Here is a 17,414-nt window from a genome sequence, read left to right as displayed (position 1 = left end):
AAAACCTCCTAAAATCTCGTGCCGTCACACAAGTGTGACATCTTTTGTGGGACAGAGGGAGTATATAATATGCAAATAATGGACATGTAATGCAACTTTGACATTAAAAATGGACCAAATAATGGTCTTAAAACAGTAAAAAATCCGAGCGTATCATATAACCGAAAGAAAAATAGTAACGATAAGTGGAATGAAGATTGCAACGAAATAATAAAAGAAAGCAACAATAAGTCGAATTGACCCTTTTTTCTGCAAGAAAAATTATGCCATGACTAGTGCTCACGGGTTGACATATTGCCCATAAAGATAAAACAACTTCCTCTTAGAGTGTAGAAATACCTCAAATCCACTAGATACCCACTAATTTGTTGGAATTCTAAGAATCAACTAGACAATGCACCTAAGATACATACAAAAACATAGAGAGCTAGAGAATAAATGAAGATTGCTTTATGGTGTGGTCTCCTATAGTCCAAACTCCTCACCTATTTAAACTACAAAATACCAAATAGAAACTCTTGCAATTAAAGCACCTCATAGAGTATTTGTAGGTTACACTAGGCGAAAGCGAAAAGACCACATGGAAAAGCCTAAAGCCCTCCACTACCTCACTACCTCACGATTCCTACAATAGCATTATTTAGTGAACTCCAAAATAATGAAATGTGTATTATGTCGTAGGACAAGCTATAACATTTTTTAACCAAATACAAATACACTCAATGGTGAGGATGGATTACATTTGATAAGTATTGATAAAACATGATTAATAAAATAATTTAATAAGTATTCAACTCCGTTTTAGTTAAGATGACACACTTTTCTTTTTGATTTGTCCTAACCGAGATGACACATTTGTATAATTTTCTATCTACAATTAATACACTCGATCACTTTTTTCTCACTCCAATTAAATATTCAACTCTTTTTCTCACTTCATTTTAACACATTAACCAACAATTCCCAAAATCCATTGCCGACTAAAAATTGTGTCATTTTGCATACTAAATTGATATTTAAATATTGTTGCAATTCAATAATAGACACCATAAAAAGTTTATCGATTTCATTTATCAAATCAAACACTCTTATAAGGTAATCTCATTGATACTAGTTCCACACGTACATACACAAGCATTTTTATACTTATTTCATAAAAAGAAGTACTAGTACATATCAGAAATCATTAGTACATAGCAGTGAACACACAAATTTTTGGAATAAGAAAAACCCATACCCTTCATGCCCTATAAAGATGACCAATAAATTTCTTCAGATTGTTGCAAGACGTCCCACCTTCGCCAACACTCTTGCCACACATTTCCTTCAGTTTCAGTGCATTTTCCCTAAACTTATTATCAGAAAACAACGTATCAATTTTGTTCTTAATTTCATATCTTGATCTAACAATCCCCTCTTCATCAAAATCAATTTTTAATCCAATCCCCCATTTTTCACAAATGTACCTCTCATCATGGAACTGGTCAGAAAAATAGGGCCAACATAGGAAAGGGACCCCATTGGTCACGCCTTCGATAGTCGAGTTCCATCCACAATGAGACACGAAACAACCAATAGATGGATGCGACAAGACTCTATTTTGAGGTGCCCATTCCACAATTTTCCCGAGCCCAGTCCCGAACCCGGGAGGGTAAACGACTGGCGACCCATTGGCGAGGTCAGGTCGGACAACCCATAGAAAAGCCCGGCCTGATAGCTCGAGCCCGAGAGCCAACTCATCCAACTGGTGCTGAGAGAAAACTCCAGAGCTTCCGAAAGAAACATACACCACAGATCCATCCGGTTGGGTATCCAACCAACGTAAACAGGATGAATCTTCAGAGAAGAAATTGGTGGATCTGACATTGTTGGAGTCAAGTAAATTTAAGGGCCCGATTGGCAAGGCGTTTGGGAGCAACTCAGTAGCTGCCGGTTCGAGCTCACGACAAGAGTTGCAAAGCCACCACTTTGCTTTACTAGCTTCTTTTGATATATTTTGTGTAGTTTCGAAGAGAACCTTTTCTAATTTCGGGTCGCTGGATAAACTCCAAGGAAGCTCATCTTTCCTCCAAGAAGGTATATCGTTTGAAAGACTAATTACAACCCCATTTTTGAGAGATCCTGCACTTAATTTGTTAGTATATATTGTTGACTTGATATTGTCCACTTTGAGTTAAGCCGCACGAATTTTTTTTTTTTTGACATTCAAATATTCACACAAACCAAATGGCAAACATAACACAGTTTTTGCATTATCACTACTTATATTCAAACATACGTAATCGAATACAGAATAAGAACTCCAAACCATACAACGACGAAAACAACAACAATAACAATTCTTGAACAGAAATTTCTTCAAATTTCCAATTTTCTGAGTTCTGGTCATTTTAGCCACCAATGCTAGCTTTCAAACAAAACTAAATGAAGAGATACAGCAAAGCAAAGAAAGAAAGGAGACAAGATTGGTTCAATTGGATAAAGATAACCTCAATGTTTCCACACACAAGCATCCAATTTCAGCAATTTCAAAGTGGGCCCCGCACAAATTATCCTCACATTCATCACTAGCAAAAAGAGCGCAATTTTTATTTATTTTTTTAAAAACACATTTTTTTTAAGAAGAACCCATCAACAAATTCAAGAATTCAGGAACAAAAGAAATTAAGAAACACATTTGACAAATCAAAACCAAAATATAAAATTCTAAGGTGCATTTAAGCGAATTACTCACAGCAAATAATATTTATTTCATTTATTAATTAAAAAAGCAATTTCATCATCAACTATTCCACCAACAAATTCACACAAGAGAGTAATACAGAATGATATAAAAAACTAAAGGGATGATTATATATTACCATTTATATTGAGATTTCCTTGCTCTAAGAGTTTGGGAATGTGAAGCACGATGGCCAAGCTAGCGACAGAAGACGTCAAGAAGCCGACAGGCTCGGCTCCCATCTTATCTGCAATTTCGAAAATCCATGAAAATGAGAGGTCAGCAATTACACAGGTAACCTTCTCGTTAGGATTGGAGGTGTTGATTCTTTGAATCAAATCTGTTAAGTTTTGCGGCATTGTCTTTGGGAGTGTTTCGAGCAGCGTAAAGAGGCTGTTCGGATCGTCTTCAGGAGTGAGACCGTCAGGGACAGTTTCCATCACTATATTGTGGCAGGAATCATCATCTTCTTCTTCGTCTTCATGTTTTTTAGATGCAGAGAGTATTTTGTGATGAATAGAATGGGCATTGACAAAGGTTACTTTAATGCCGTGTTTGGCTATTTGGCGACAGAGGCTCATCAGCGGCTTCACGTGGCCTTGAGCAGGGACTGCAACGGCCAACACATGAGGTCTTTTGCCGGCCATTGGAGCTCCTTCTTTTCAATTCTACCGACTTGTTGGACATGGATGCAAAGACGCATAATGTAGTATATATAGAGTAAATATTATTTAGGGGTGGGGAAACGGTCGGTTCGGTTCTAACCGAACCGATTAGTCGGTTAACCGATCCCTATTTTTTCAAATACAAGAACCGTAATCGAACCTTTAGTCGATTCGGTTCCTTGAGGAACCGACCGGTTCTTCGGTTCCACCGAAGGAACCGAAGGAGAGAGTTCACGAGATATTTGAATTGACATTGCAAACACTAGGTAATTTTTTCATGGAAGATAAGTTAATGTACCTATATCAGTATGGGAATTAAGTTATTTGCTAATGATCCATATTTATCTAATACATTGAAGTTCCAAATTTAATAAATAAAGTAGCTGTCATGAATTTTTGGTTATTGAATCAGAGAGATGATTTGTGTTTTCTTTTGTTTGAAATGAAGACAAATTATAGGGATATAGAGTTTGGTTTTTATCACATCATTGTTTTTTGAAACTGGAAATGCGTAAGGATTATGAAATTAAAATGAATCTAAAAAAAATTAAAATTAAACTCACTAATCGGTTCTTTGGTTCTAACCTTTCGGTTCTCGGTTAGAACCGAGAACCGCCTAAATCCTAAATCCACTAACCGGAACTGAACCTTAACCTTATTTTTTCGGTTCTTAGTTAACCGAAAAAATAAGATTCAATTCTTGGTTAACCAAGAACCGAGAACCGTTTCCCCACCCCTACATATTAAATTTCAACCACCTATTTCTCTCCATTTTGAAGTGGTGTGCCATGAATTAATTTTTGACAAATGCAATATAAATGAACTAGACAACTAATAGAATTAATTTTAAAAACCACTTTTGAAAAATATATTCAGTAAATCATTTTGTAGAATATTTATATATTTAAATATAAAAATTATCAATAACTTTTGCCTCCTACATATAGTAGATACATGCTTATATATACATGATATCTAGGATGTATTTATATTCATATGATAAATATTGTTCAATAACAAAACACTTGTAGTCCATTGGATCTTGTGATCTAACGGTTAGATTAATGTCACGTGTCATCTAATAATGTAGATTATTAACTTAATAATAATATATTATATAAATTCATCATCTTTTTAGCAAGACAACAAATAATATAATCACTCAACACTTTGTTAGTATTGTTTCAGATTTGACCGTTGTAATTTTATTTATTTATATATAATATATAACTGAAAATATACACAAATAAAAAGTAATGCCATAATTTCATTTTTCATATTTCTATTGCATTAAATGGTTATATGTTTAGTAACTTAATATGAAAATAAAAATTAAATTTATATAAGTATGTAAATATAGATACAACGATGTTGAGGGTCATGGGTTGATTGGGGTCCGAGAAGAGGGTGGAGACACGACAAGAAGAAAGCCGAATTCGAAGGTCTGATTCAAACTGGAATTTCACTATTAAGATAAAGTTCAAATGCTCTCATTAGACCACCATTGTCTTCATCGTCGAAAGAACTTCGCGTGAGTATCTTGCATGCCTCAATCGGAGCTCGGATGAGGAAGTTATGATCGTTTTAAGAAAGTCGCGTAATGCAGAAAGAAACACGCGGACGGGTGTTTTGCCAACCCGAAAAATACCCGGTCAGACGTTTTTGTCGAGAGGTCAATTTTTGTCCAGAAACTTCACGCGGGTAGGTGAAATGAGCCGTGGGAAACAACCGGTCGGGTGTTTTGTCCGGAATGTAACTTTTTGACCAAGAATTGTTTTATGTTGCTCATTTTTCACTTCTAGTATAAATACTACACTAGGGTTTGTTCTTGGGCAACTTTGAACTCATTTGTAAACAAACCAAGTCTCAACATTGAGCATCCTTCTTCTTTTTGAAGATCTATCCAAAATCCCTTGTGGTTGCATTTCAATCTATTGTCGGGCTTAGATTAAATGTTAAGGTATGCAATTCTAGTTCTTATGTTACTAGTTTTGTGGAGTCATTAGATTTTTGCTTTGATGAAAGTTGCTTTGGGTTGTCTTCATTGTTTTGTAAAAGGTCCATAGGTTCTAAGCATCTATTTAAATCATAACACCTTCATCATCTTCCTTTTCCACTATTTTTATTGTTTCATTTTCTTGTTGGGTTTGTTTGGTTGTTGAAATATTTACAAGAGCAAGTCTTTGGCAAACATATGTGTCTTGAATCCCTAAGATTCACATTATAGTTATATATAGGAGAAAAAAATATTGGCAAATTTGCATATTTTAAGATTATGCAATATTCCATAAAAGTGGTTATATGAATATCTTCTAAAAGAACTCTATTATTAGGCATGTGAGCTATTTATATTTCTATTGGTCAGAGCTTAATTAATTGGGCACTCCACCTCATAATGTCATTTTGATATGAAAAGTCTACCGAATATTTTCTCTAAAAGAACCACTTACAATCTTACATCATAATATCTTTTTTTGGCTTCCTAGTTATTTTTATTGTAAAATTAATTCTCAATGTAAAAAAATTAGACTCACGTATAATTAAATTTTTCTAATCACTTTACCTTACATTTTCTCAAAACCTGAGCAGGTAATTTGTGATAATTAATGGCGGACAAAGGGAATTACTCCATCTGTCCATAAAAAATAGTCTCATTTGTGGAATGCTCCAGTTTTACTGAAAATTTGATAAAGTAAGAGAAAAGAAGAAAAAATTAAGTGAAGAAAGAGAAATATGGAAAAAAAGTGAGTTAACTGTGAGAGAGTGGAGCAAAAGTGGATAAAGTATAGAAGAGAAACTGTCAATTTATTGAAATGGAACTATTTTTTGTGAAGATACCAAAATAGTAAAGTGAGACTATTTTCATGAATGAAGAGAGTATAAGTAACTTTTTAATTATAAACGTACTCATGACGTCTTCAAAAGGGAAAGTTTTAAACCAATACTAAGCATACACATCATTCTAACTGCAGACCGCATAATCCATTAATACTACTTCTACCATATTCTTCCTCCATCTCTCGACCAATTATGTATTGTAACTCGTGTCATTTACAATTTTGTCCATTTTTTTTTTGGAAGGGGGAAGTATAAATAAATAATAACTATTATTATTGTTGTTATTTTAGTATAAATTAAAAATTAATCAAGATTGTCTTAATGATATATTGGAATTGTCGAATTACATTCAATTATAATATCAATAAATAATTATAATTACAACAAATAAATACAAATTAACGATTGCACCACAATGACCTTAAAGTTGATATCTTTATTTTTTATATCAACCATTCTACCAATTGATTAACTCACACACGCTAACATGAGATGAAAACTAGGTAGCTTATATATAATTTTATAAAATATGAGCATTATTTGTTTGTATTATATTAAAAGAGTTATTTATTCATTATGTACATATAGTACTCCCTCCGTTGCATGTTAATGGAGTTATTTTTTTTTTAGGAAGTTCTAATATAATTGGATCATTTCTATTTTTGCCAAAAAAGTAATTCCCTTCTTACTTTATTCTCTTTTCATCTCTCTTCCGTTATTCCCTGTTACTTTATTCACTATCCACTTAACACACTATTCTTAAACTCCTTGCCGAAAAGAAATGTCTCAAGTAACAAGGAATGGAGTGGCGTAGTCGAAAATTCTAGAGATTAATAAAGAACTAAAAATGGAATTTTATAGAATAGGTGGTGTTGTATACAAATCTATTAAGTACATTGGGATTGAGACATGCTAGTCTCAGCAACCGTTCCATAATTGGGGTAATGAAATTCGGAGAAACCATCACTGACCCTTGCATAGAGTTGTTCCTCAAAAAAAATAGGAAGGAGTAAGATAAGTAGAATAATAATAAAAATTTATGATAGATTTGATAGAAAATAAAACTCAATCCGGATTTCAGGATGGAGTAAAAATACATGACTTGATAAAGGGTTGGGATTGATTCCCAAATCCCACATCAAATCAAAATCCTTTGAAGGACCATAACAAGTGGGTAATTTAATGTTATGGTAAAGAATCAATGACTCATGTCTCCCCACCAAATTGCATGGAATACCCTTGACCATAGGATTTGCAAATGAGGATATACACTTCTGACAATAATTATGAAGAGTATAGTTATCAATTTATCATAGACAATACCCAAATTTTAGCAGTGATAGTAATTGCCACTGTGGGATGGGGAGGATCAGCAGCCCATACTGTGCCATAAAACGCATAAATTTCCTAATAAAACGGCAGCAAACATTTAATTATTCAATTCATCCCACCACCCCCACCCTAGGATTTCTTTGTTGTATAGTATTTGTATATAAAGGTTTTTTTTATTCTAATTTTAGTTATAAATCATTTTGATATTTAAATTAGATTTTGATATTAAAAAGATAAAAGATGTTCCATAAAAAATATTAAAAGAAAAAAAAGTGTATGTTGTGGTTTAACAGAAATATACTTCTTTTCCTTAATATTTTTATTCTTTTTTATGGTATATTTTTATTTGTTTATTTAATAAAAAAACACCTTAAATTTAATTATCAAAATGAAAAAATTAAAATGTCTAGCAAAAAAATTACTTACTTTTATTTTGGTTAAAATTAAAATGATTAAGTACGGTCTAATGGTTAATATGAAAGCCACTTGGACTTAAATAAATTAATAAAAAAGGCAAAAAGGGTAAGAATGGGAGATAAAAAAAATCGCAAGTTATGCCCAACTCATGGTTCACGTTCTGTTATTATTCTGGAGATTTCTTTTCCTTAATTATGAAACAATTACCGTGAATACACTTCTCTTCTCCGCGCCGGTTCTGAAAAGATAATTACAATGTTATTGCTTCCAACAAATCAAACAACTATTGTTCTTCACCGCCTTTGTGAGTTTGATTAGTAGGTCGTTATTAAATATGCCAAATCATCTCGTGTTATCAATGATGGAAGAAGGTATTTATTTTTTTTTAAATATGATTTGTTAATACTACTTAGATTCCTCTTATTGCTTGCATTTTTTTCCAAATTTCGGTTGCCGAAATTTGGAAGACAACCATAATTTGTTTGGCTTTGAGTAAATTCTTATTTATTGCGTTTTTGTTGATTGTGTTTGGTATTACACGTGAATGTAGGAAGTTGCAGCAACCGAATGTATGTGCCTCTCCTTAGTATTGTACGAAAGAAGTAGTTTAATGTTTTTCGGGATGTTGAATCCAAATTTATGATAATTTCTGAACCACAAAACTTCTTGCTATCTTAATCGTGAACTAATCATAACTGACCAACAATCTTATCCTAAAACTTTTTAACTGTGAATGATTGAGTTCTCCTTATAATTCGAGTATTTTTATCTTTACAATGGAAATATAGATAATTTTATATTTGTTTATTTTACTCAAGTCTATTACTATATGAAAGTATCCTTCTATCCACTACTCAAAGCTCACCTGGGACCCGGATCCTCTGCTGTGGCTTAAGCCACAGCACAACATGCTGTGCTAAAAACGGCGACGTATTGATATGCACTCATCTCCATTTTTTAATTCCTTTTATTTTCTTTCCTTGACAGTGGAGCAAATTTCCATATGCAAAATAAATTTATTAAAAAACTCTTTCTTGCCACTCTTTTGGTAGTATAAGTTAATGTAAATATTAAAATTAGTTCAAATTTCGAGGAAATATTAATTAATTATTAGTATTGGATTATACTCCTCATAATAAGTATTTAAAATAACTACGAAAGAAAAAATGCTACGAAGACTACACACGTCTTAATTTTTAATTCGCTCTTCCCATTTCTTTTATTTATATTTTTGCAATTTTTTCTTTTAGTTAAATACTAAACTGAACTTAAAATTAATTAAATTTATAAGTTTCTAGTCTTAATTTATCAATATTAAAATATAACTATTTCAATTTCTAATTTTAATTAATTTATGTTTCTAGTATTTAAAAAATAATTCGCATGTAAATTAAAGAAATGAGAAGAGTGAGAGATAAGAATTGTGTGGAGTATTCTTAGCTATTTTTCTCTTCTTTTTTTTTCTTTTTCATAGTTCTGTTTTTTATGATTAAAATAATCAATACTAATATTTCCTCCGTACGCGAATAAGAGTCCTATTTTTCTCCGTTTTAGTCTATTTGCGAATAGGAGTCCCGATTCATTTTTTATCATAAATGGTAATAAGATTTCACATTACTAACTCATTTCACTTCCATTTCATTTAAAACTAATACTCCCTCTGTCCGCAAATAGAAGTTTCAGTTCACTTTTACCATAAATAATAATAAGGTCTTACATTCCCCTTACCCATTCCACTCACATTTCATTTGAAACTAATACTCCCTCCGTCCCATGTTACTTGCACTTTTACTTTTCGGCACGTCACAAACTCCTTACATTATTTATAGTTTAAGTTAGAATTAATGCATTTAATTAATATGTTAGTTTAAGTTAAGAGGTCTTTTATTAAGTGACGTCTCATTACACTTAAAATTCTAATTTAATTACACAAAAAAATCAATCTCAAATTTACGGCCTAAAATGAAAAGTGCGAGTAGCATGGGACGGAGGGAGTATATACAAGTAGAACTCATATTCCACTACCTCTTTTTCACCCACTTTTCTTAATATTCTTAAAACTCGTGCTGCCAAAGAATGGAATTTATAATAGTGGACGAAGGGAGTATTTATAATTATAAGTGAGACTTATAACTCTCAACCTTTTTTCCATCCATTTTTCTAATATTTTTTAAATTTTGTACTGATAAAAAATAAGACTCCTAATAATTGATAACGGAGTGAGTAGTAGTTAATGAATGCTTCCTCAAAGTTTGAATTAATTATGTTATGTACCGTAAGAGTTGCAAGAAAGAGTTTTTTAATAAATTTATTTTGTATATGGAAATTTGCTCCACTGTCGAGGAAAGAAAATAAAAGGAATTAAAAAATGGAGATGAGTACATATCAATACGTCGCCGTTTTTAGCACAGCATACTGTGCTGTGGCTTAAGCCACAGCAGAGGATCCGGGTCCGCTCACCTGCCATCTTATTACAAAATCTCGTTATAAATATAACTAACTTCATTTAACTGAAGTTTACTGATAGTACTGTTAACAGAAAAACATTGTGGGGTTTATTCTGTAGTCACTACTCCCTCTCTCCACGAAAAATAATCTCATTTTTTTCCATTTTGAAATGTCCACCAAAAATAGCCTCATTTCTAAAAATAGAAAATTTCTTTCTACTCCCTCTGTTCCTGAAAATTCGTCACCTATTTCATTTTTAAAATTTATCACTTTTCACTTTTACCATATTTGGTAATGGATTCACATTCCACTAACTCATTCTCACTCACATTTTATTTTACAATAAATATATAAAAGTAGGATTCACATGGCACTAACTTTTTCAACTCACTTTCTATTACATTTCTTAAAACTCGTGCCGGGTCAAATGGTGACGAATTTTGGGGACGGAGGGAGTAATATTTTTTCCACTTTTTCTAGTATCTCACGTTTTATCCACTTTTTCTCTTCATCTCTCTTACTTTATCAATTTCTTATTAAAACTCATGTCGTCCATAAATTAGACTATTTTTTGTAGATGGGGAGTATATAAATATTGCTTTTTTAGTTTGATTTTTTCGTAAATATGTGTACAAAACAAGAGTACTATACAAAAAAGATGTTAAAAACTAAGAAGCGTGACCTATTACATGGATACAACCTAATAATGAAATGTATATTATGTTGTGGGACATTGAAGTAATCTTATTATAGAACCAAATACCGAACATATACTCAAAATGGTGAAGACAGATTACATTTAAATAGGGTTGATAAAATATGAGTATTAAAATAATTTCAGGAATAAATAAAAACCATCCTTCATTTCCTATGAAGATGATCGATAAATTTTTTTAGGTTGTTGCAAGACGTTCCACCATCAGCAACACTCTTGCTACACAATTCCTTCAATTTCAATGCGTTTTCCTTGAACTTCTTATCAGAAAAAAGCATGTCAATTTTGTTCTTAATTTCATATCTGGATCTAATCCCCTTTTCATCAAAATCAATTTTCAATCCAATCCCCCACTTTTCACAAATGTACCTCTCATTATGCAACTGGTCAGCAAAATAGGACCAACAAATGAAAGGGACCCCATTGCTCACCCCTTCAATAGTCGAGTTCCATCCGCAGTGTGACACGAAACATCCAATGGATGGATGCGAAAGGACTCTATTTTGAGGTGCCCATTCCACTATCTTCCCGAGCCCAATCCCGAACCCGGGAGGATAAACGACCCGCGACCCATTGGCGAGATCGGGTCTGACGACCCATAGAAAAGCCCGGCCCGATAGCTCAAGCCCGAGAGCCAACTCATCCAACTGCTGCTGAGAGAAAACTGCTAAACTTCCGAAAGAAACATATACCACAGATCCATCTGCTTGGGCATTCAACCAGCATAAACTGGATAAATCTTCAGAGAAGAAATTGGTTGATTTGACATTGTTGTCAAGTAAATTTAAGGGCCCGATTGTCAAGACGTTCGGGAGCAACTCAGTAGCTGCGGGTTCGAGCTCATGACAGGAGTTGCAAAGCCACCACTTTGCTTTGCTAGCTTCTTTGTATCCTTTCACAATTTCGAAGAAGACCTTTTCCGTTTTCGGGTCGCCAGAGAAACTCCATGGAAGGTCATCTTTCCTCCAAGAAGGTATATCGTTTGAAAGACTAATTGCATCTCCATTATGGAGAGATCCTGCACTTAATTTGTTAAGATCGTCGACTATCATTAATTTGATATTAGTTTGATATATAGTCTAGCTCTGAGCTAAGCGCAAAAACTAATTGGGATTGGACAACACTTTATTGCATTCAAGATAATAATAATATTAATGTTATAACAATAAAAGGGATGATTTTACCATTTATATTGAGATTTCCTTGCTCCAAGAGTTTGGGAGCGTGAAGCAAGAAAGCCAAGCAAGCAACGGAAGGCGGCGAGAAGCCGACAGGCTCAACTCCCATCTTATCTGCAGTGTCGAAAATCCAATAAAATGAGAGGTCAGCAATTAGACAGGTAACCTTCTCGTTAGGATTGGAGGAGTTGATCCTTTGAATCAAATCTGTTAAGGATTGCGGCATTGTCTTTGGGAGAGTCTCGAGCAGCGTAAAGGGGTTGTTTGGATCATCTTCGGGAGTGAAACCGTCGGGGACAGTTTCCATCACAATGGAATCATCTTCATCTTGTTGAGGAGACGCGGAAAGTATTTTGTGATGGATAGACTCTGCATTGACAAAGGTAACTTTAATGCCGTGTTTGGCTATTTGGCGACAGAGGCTCATGAGCGGCTTCACATGGCCTTGGGCCGGGAGTGGAACGGCCAACACATGAGGTCTGTTGCCAGCCATCGGAGCTCCTTCTTTCACTTCCTGCCGACTAGTCGGACATGGATGTAAAGAGGCATAATGTGGTTCAAAATTCATATCAACTTTTAACCACAAAAAAAAAAATGAAAGCCAATCATTTTGTGATACCACTGTCCATTCTTGTTATCTTCTGCAAATAGATGAGTATCATATCGCTTTGGCTTCTTTGTTTTTATTACGAAGTGTGTCATCTTGCGAAAAAAATATTGGGGAAAATTATGGATATAATTTTCCTATTTAACTGTAAATTCAATATGTATGACAAATTATGTTTTAGCTAGAGTCAACAATAAAATTCATTTTTTCATCTCCTAAGATGATCAATAAATTTCTGCATAGACTTTTTCATTTATCTTAATTACTAGTTATAGATATAGTTCAAATTTACTACTCCATGTCCCACTTTAGAGTCCCAGTCACTTTTCTGCAGCATGGAATTTTATTGCTTTCAAATTCAATGAACTTATTTTTGTTAAATCACTTCTCCAGACCTTGTAAACTCAGCCAAACACAATTCTAAGTAGCTTAATTTCAATAAAAACAAAACCATGAAAAACAGAAATAACTACCGCTTCTTCCAGACATCAAGAAAAAAACAAACATCACAATTTACAAAGATGAAGTCAAGCTATAACCATGTATTCAGCGTAATCATATCAACATAGGATTAGATATATGATAATCCATACCCAATTATCCATTAACTGATGATTTGAGGAAAAACTTCTTATAGACAAACCTACTTCAGAAATCTTCTTCAGTCTTTCTTCTTATCTTTCAGCGCCCTCGGAATCTTGCTCAAGACTTTAGCATCAAATAATGCATACTGTTTCTTGAGCTCAGCCAACGCCTTCTCACCATAAAAGTCCACCTTGTCCTCGTACTTCTCGTACAAGATAGGCACGCTGAATGCTGTTACAGTAACTGTGAACGAGCAAAAATTGCATGAAAAACCAACTCAATATGCAAGAGAAACTTTCATGAGAGCTTCAGTTATTACTTGTGTAAAGAAGTGTCAAGAAGTCGCAGCAATCACCCACCAAGGACAGAACCCACAAGCCAGCAATTACCTGCTTGACAAAAACCATAAAGAATAGCAGTCGATCAATACAAAATCCTCTGAGAACAAATGAGCTTTACACAAGTTACCTTTTGCGGCTTAATTGTCTATGGAACACATTAAGTAGCTCCAATGAACTAACAAAAATATCCAACAAGCATGTATATATACACCTTATCGCAGATCATTCTCTACCTAAACATTGTATATAAAACGCGTTAAGAAGCTTCAACAAAGATACTTAAATATTTGACCGAATGTATGTAGCCTATAGCTTATAGCAGATCATTCTCAACCTAAATTTAGTATATCTAAAACAGCTGGCAATTTGTTACTCGGATATGGTAAGAAATAGACTTCCTATCTTGAATGAAGAGTATAAAAGTATCGCGATAGAAATTAAACTAGGAAGGAAACTAAGCCTCTAGTTTCATGCATTTGAACGGTACACACCGATAGGAACTTCTTCAAATCCTTTCCAGATGCAATGTCCCTCAGAACTGCAAAGCCTCGATTGATTTCAATCCGCAGTGCAGAGGCACACTTCATTACAGGCTCCGCTGGGATAATCACCTGAGGAATATGCGGTGCAGATCTACAGAAACAACGCAAAGTAAGAAACAGAATGCAGATAACACCAATTCAGCCCTACCATGTTAAAAAGGATTGCTTGCAGCAGCTCACTTCTTTATGAAGGTGTTCGCGCTCGACCACAAGAAGAGACCCACGAGACCAAGCATCAATCCGTGACAGAGCAACGTGAGAAAATGGTACTCGAGGACATCAAACAAGACATAAGAAGCAGTAGCTCCACCAAGCACTCCAGCTGAAACCTTCTTGTCCCTCCATAGGAAAACATCAGCAGCTGCCCACCCATTGAGGCTCAAGTCATAATGCATGATGATTATCTTAGAAGAAATCACATAATGTGTGCAAACTCATGATGATATAAAGTTATTAGCAAGGATAAAGCTGTGCAACCAAATCTGTCATCCCCAGCAATAAAATTCTCAATACACTACCAAAATTGTAGTAGTAACCATAAAAAGGCAAGCTTGAACTTCACATCTCAGAATAGGGCGAAAACCCCCAAATTTTAACAGAATAAAAAACTAAAAACCTAAAATCTCGAGGAGTAACACTAACAGTAGGCCTTCTTCATCCCCAATTAAGAAGAAGAAATGTAAATTTTAGAAAGGTGAAATTTCAGCAGAAACCTAGAAACGTAAATAATGAAATTACTAGATACTCATTTATATCAACAACAAAACAGAGAAAAAAGAAGCTAAAATTGTGGAGTTGGAATAGATACGTTGGCCGCCGCCAAGGACTTTGTGAACAGGCTTCTCCCGGCCGAAGAGGCGGTAGACCTTATCTTTCAACGACTTCGTCTTCTTCTTGGCGTCGCCGGAATCAGAGGACGCCGAAGACGAATCGCGATTATGAATTTTGTCGGCGATTTTTTCCATGAGAGACTCCTCCTCCTCCTCTTCCTTGTGATGTTCATGATCCCCCATCGCAGCTGAAGCAGAATCAGAGCCTGAAGATTCAAGTAGATTCCAATTGGTTGTTCCTGGTAAACTTAGCTATAGGCTATAGCTGAAAAGAAAAATGTTGAAAATGAGAGGAGTTTGGAAGAAAGGGCGTGCATCGTATGTGCTGAAATTGTGGGGCCACAACATTAATTCTAGAACAATATTCATATACTTCTCCCGAAGATGATCCACTCATTAAACCACACGGGATTTTTCGTAGTTTACTTTTTTTGCCATGAGCCCAAAAATGTTGTTTTACATTTTAATTTAACTCTATTTCTTTCAATTTCGTCTCTTTGTCCGCTAATTGTAATTTCTTTCCATAATGAGTTTAAGAAATATTAAGAAAAGTGAGGTTAAAAAAATTTGCAATGTAGGAATCCACTTGTATATATTAGTTTTAAGAGATATTGGCCTCTAATATTATGAAACTTTCAAAAAGTTGAGTTTTTCCCACGAATTTTCAAATTAGCAAATAATATCACGAACTTTACCTGAGTTTATTATTTCTCAACGGAGAAAAATTTTGGCAAATAATATCATGATGCAGATTTTTTTCATAACTTCTCTACTACACATTCGAGAACTTCAAGTTTTTCAATCTTTGAGTATAGTTTTTCTTGAAACACACCCTCCAAAATTGTTCATAAATCCATTAATATAGCCAAAATTTATTAATGGGTGGGAAATAACAAACTCAGGTAAAGTTTGTGATATTATTTGTCAATTTAAAAGTTTGTGGGAAAAACCCAACTTTTTAAAACTTCCGTGATATTAGATGTCAATATCCCTAGTTTTAAATGTAACTAGTATCTCACCCGTGCTATGCACGAAACATTGAACTATTTAACAAAATAATATGGTGGTAAAATTTATCTAACATGGATAACATTTCTAATTATTTACTAAAGCTTATGCATAAATTGTGGGTAAAAAAGAAATTGTAATTATATATTGACAGCATGGGAAAAAAAGTCATATATAGTTCAACAGTAAAACATAATTGGTAAAATATAACTAAATTATTAAATTACAAAACAATAATTTCTTTGTAAACAACATTTACAGTAGAAGACAGAACGATTAAGTTCATCATTCCAAACTAAAATTTTCAATCTTGCACGACTTGTAACTTTAGACACAGCAACATACAACATTTTTATTATAAAATTGATCCACTCATATCACTATAAAATACGAATAAATTTGCATAAATTTAAATTGATTTTTGGTATTTTTCTCACTCTTTGACGTTTTTTTTCAATTTTAGAGTTTTTTTTCTTCCCTTCTACCCAACGTTTCAATATTCGGAAAAGAATTGATCTTGAAGGTACATGTACGTAAACCGTACCAACCCATTACCCATCTATCATGTCTCTGATTTTCTTGCCGGAATCACGACGAAGGACTCCAGCAACAATGGCAAGGAGAACTGCGACGAACTTAGTGGAGAAATTCATGAAAATTTATAGAGAGGGAAAGAAGTTGGAAGGAGTAGGTCATACGGTAAAGCTACCGTCCATAAACAAAATTCAAATTCGGGCGCTCCCTCCCATTCTTTCAGTAATTTCTTGACAACTTTCTTGTCATCGGTGACACTGGAAACTGTCTTCCACAATACCAGTTCGAGGTCAATAGCCAGTGTGGCATTCGGTGGAACAGCTCCTTCATCACCGCAAGCGCGCTTGCCCTTCTCACTGATCCCATCTGCATCAAAGATCATAACATAAACATGAACAATCAGAACTGTATAGAAGTTAGAGAGATAAAATTATCAACTTAGAATCTTGGGTAACAGCCATAGATCATCTTACATTGAGCTTTCACTGTAAGGAGGACCTTCTCGCCCTTCTTCATCGTCTGACCTAAACATGCCAAGACCGTCAGTATAGGAGTATGCGAATAACACTAACATTTTGTCAATCAATATTCTCCAACACACCTTCTTGAACAGTGAACTCAACTCCATCGGATTTGGCAACGACAGCCCCAC

At 34.1% G+C, this 17,414-nt stretch overlaps 3 protein-coding genes across 3 annotated transcripts; all 3 read right to left on the bottom strand.

The window, feature by feature from the left end:
- Positions 1-1,123: 1,123 nt before the first annotated feature.
- On the bottom strand, positions 1,124-3,388 carry LOC125212278 (UDP-glycosyltransferase 83A1-like). Its single transcript, XM_048112389.1, has 2 exons — positions 2,862-3,388; positions 1,124-2,121 (listed from the first exon to the last, which is right to left on the bottom strand). The coding sequence occupies exons 1-2, from the start codon at positions 3,367-3,369 to the stop codon at positions 1,241-1,243; spliced, it is 1,389 nt and encodes a 462-aa protein (XP_047968346.1). The 5' UTR covers positions 3,370-3,388; the 3' UTR covers positions 1,124-1,240.
- A 7,778-nt stretch (positions 3,389-11,166) lies between these two features.
- LOC125213144 (UDP-glycosyltransferase 83A1-like) lies at positions 11,167-13,129 on the bottom strand. Its single transcript, XM_048113522.1, has 2 exons — positions 12,322-13,129; positions 11,167-12,155 (listed from the first exon to the last, which is right to left on the bottom strand). The coding sequence occupies exons 1-2, from the start codon at positions 12,881-12,883 to the stop codon at positions 11,284-11,286; spliced, it is 1,434 nt and encodes a 477-aa protein (XP_047969479.1). The 5' UTR covers positions 12,884-13,129; the 3' UTR covers positions 11,167-11,283.
- Positions 13,130-13,380: 251 nt separating this feature from the next.
- On the bottom strand, positions 13,381-15,559 carry LOC125213145 (reticulon-like protein B2). The gene is made up of 5 exons (XM_048113523.1): positions 15,199-15,559; positions 14,571-14,751; positions 14,340-14,481; positions 13,827-13,896; positions 13,381-13,750 (listed from the first exon to the last, which is right to left on the bottom strand). The coding sequence occupies exons 1-5, from the start codon at positions 15,401-15,403 to the stop codon at positions 13,584-13,586; spliced, it is 765 nt and encodes a 254-aa protein (XP_047969480.1). The 5' UTR covers positions 15,404-15,559; the 3' UTR covers positions 13,381-13,583.
- Between the last annotated feature and the right edge of the window lie 1,855 nt (positions 15,560-17,414).

The sequence above is a fragment of the Salvia hispanica genome, chromosome 3 (assembly GCF_023119035.1).
Source record: "Salvia hispanica cultivar TCC Black 2014 chromosome 3, UniMelb_Shisp_WGS_1.0, whole genome shotgun sequence".
Classification (NCBI taxonomy): domain Eukaryota; kingdom Viridiplantae; phylum Streptophyta; class Magnoliopsida; order Lamiales; family Lamiaceae; genus Salvia; species Salvia hispanica.
This window is presented reverse-complemented; position numbering and strand designations above follow the sequence as displayed.

Coding starts and splice junctions, on each gene's coding strand:
- LOC125213144 (XM_048113522.1), bottom strand. CDS start 12,883: ATGAATTTTGAACCACATTATGCCTCTTTACATCCATGTCCGACTAGT. Junction 12,156..12,321: donor AGGAAATCTCAATATAAATG/GTAAAATCATCC, acceptor AATTAAGTGCAG/GATCTCTCCATAATGGAGAT.
- LOC125212278 (XM_048112389.1), bottom strand. CDS start 3,369: ATGGCCGGCAAAAGACCTCATGTGTTGGCCGTTGCAGTCCCTGCTCAA. Junction 2,122..2,861: donor AGGAAATCTCAATATAAATG/GTAATATATAAT, acceptor AATTAAGTGCAG/GATCTCTCAAAAATGGGGTT.
- LOC125213145 (XM_048113523.1), bottom strand. CDS start 15,403: ATGGGGGATCATGAACATCACAAGGAAGAGGAGGAGGAGGAGTCTCTC. Junction 13,897..14,339: donor ATTTGAAGAAGTTCCTATCG/GTGTGTACCGTT, acceptor TTTGTCAAGCAG/GTAATTGCTGGCTTGTGGGT. Junction 13,751..13,826: donor CTTGACACTTCTTTACACAA/GTAATAACTGAA, acceptor GCTCGTTCACAG/TTACTGTAACAGCATTCAGC.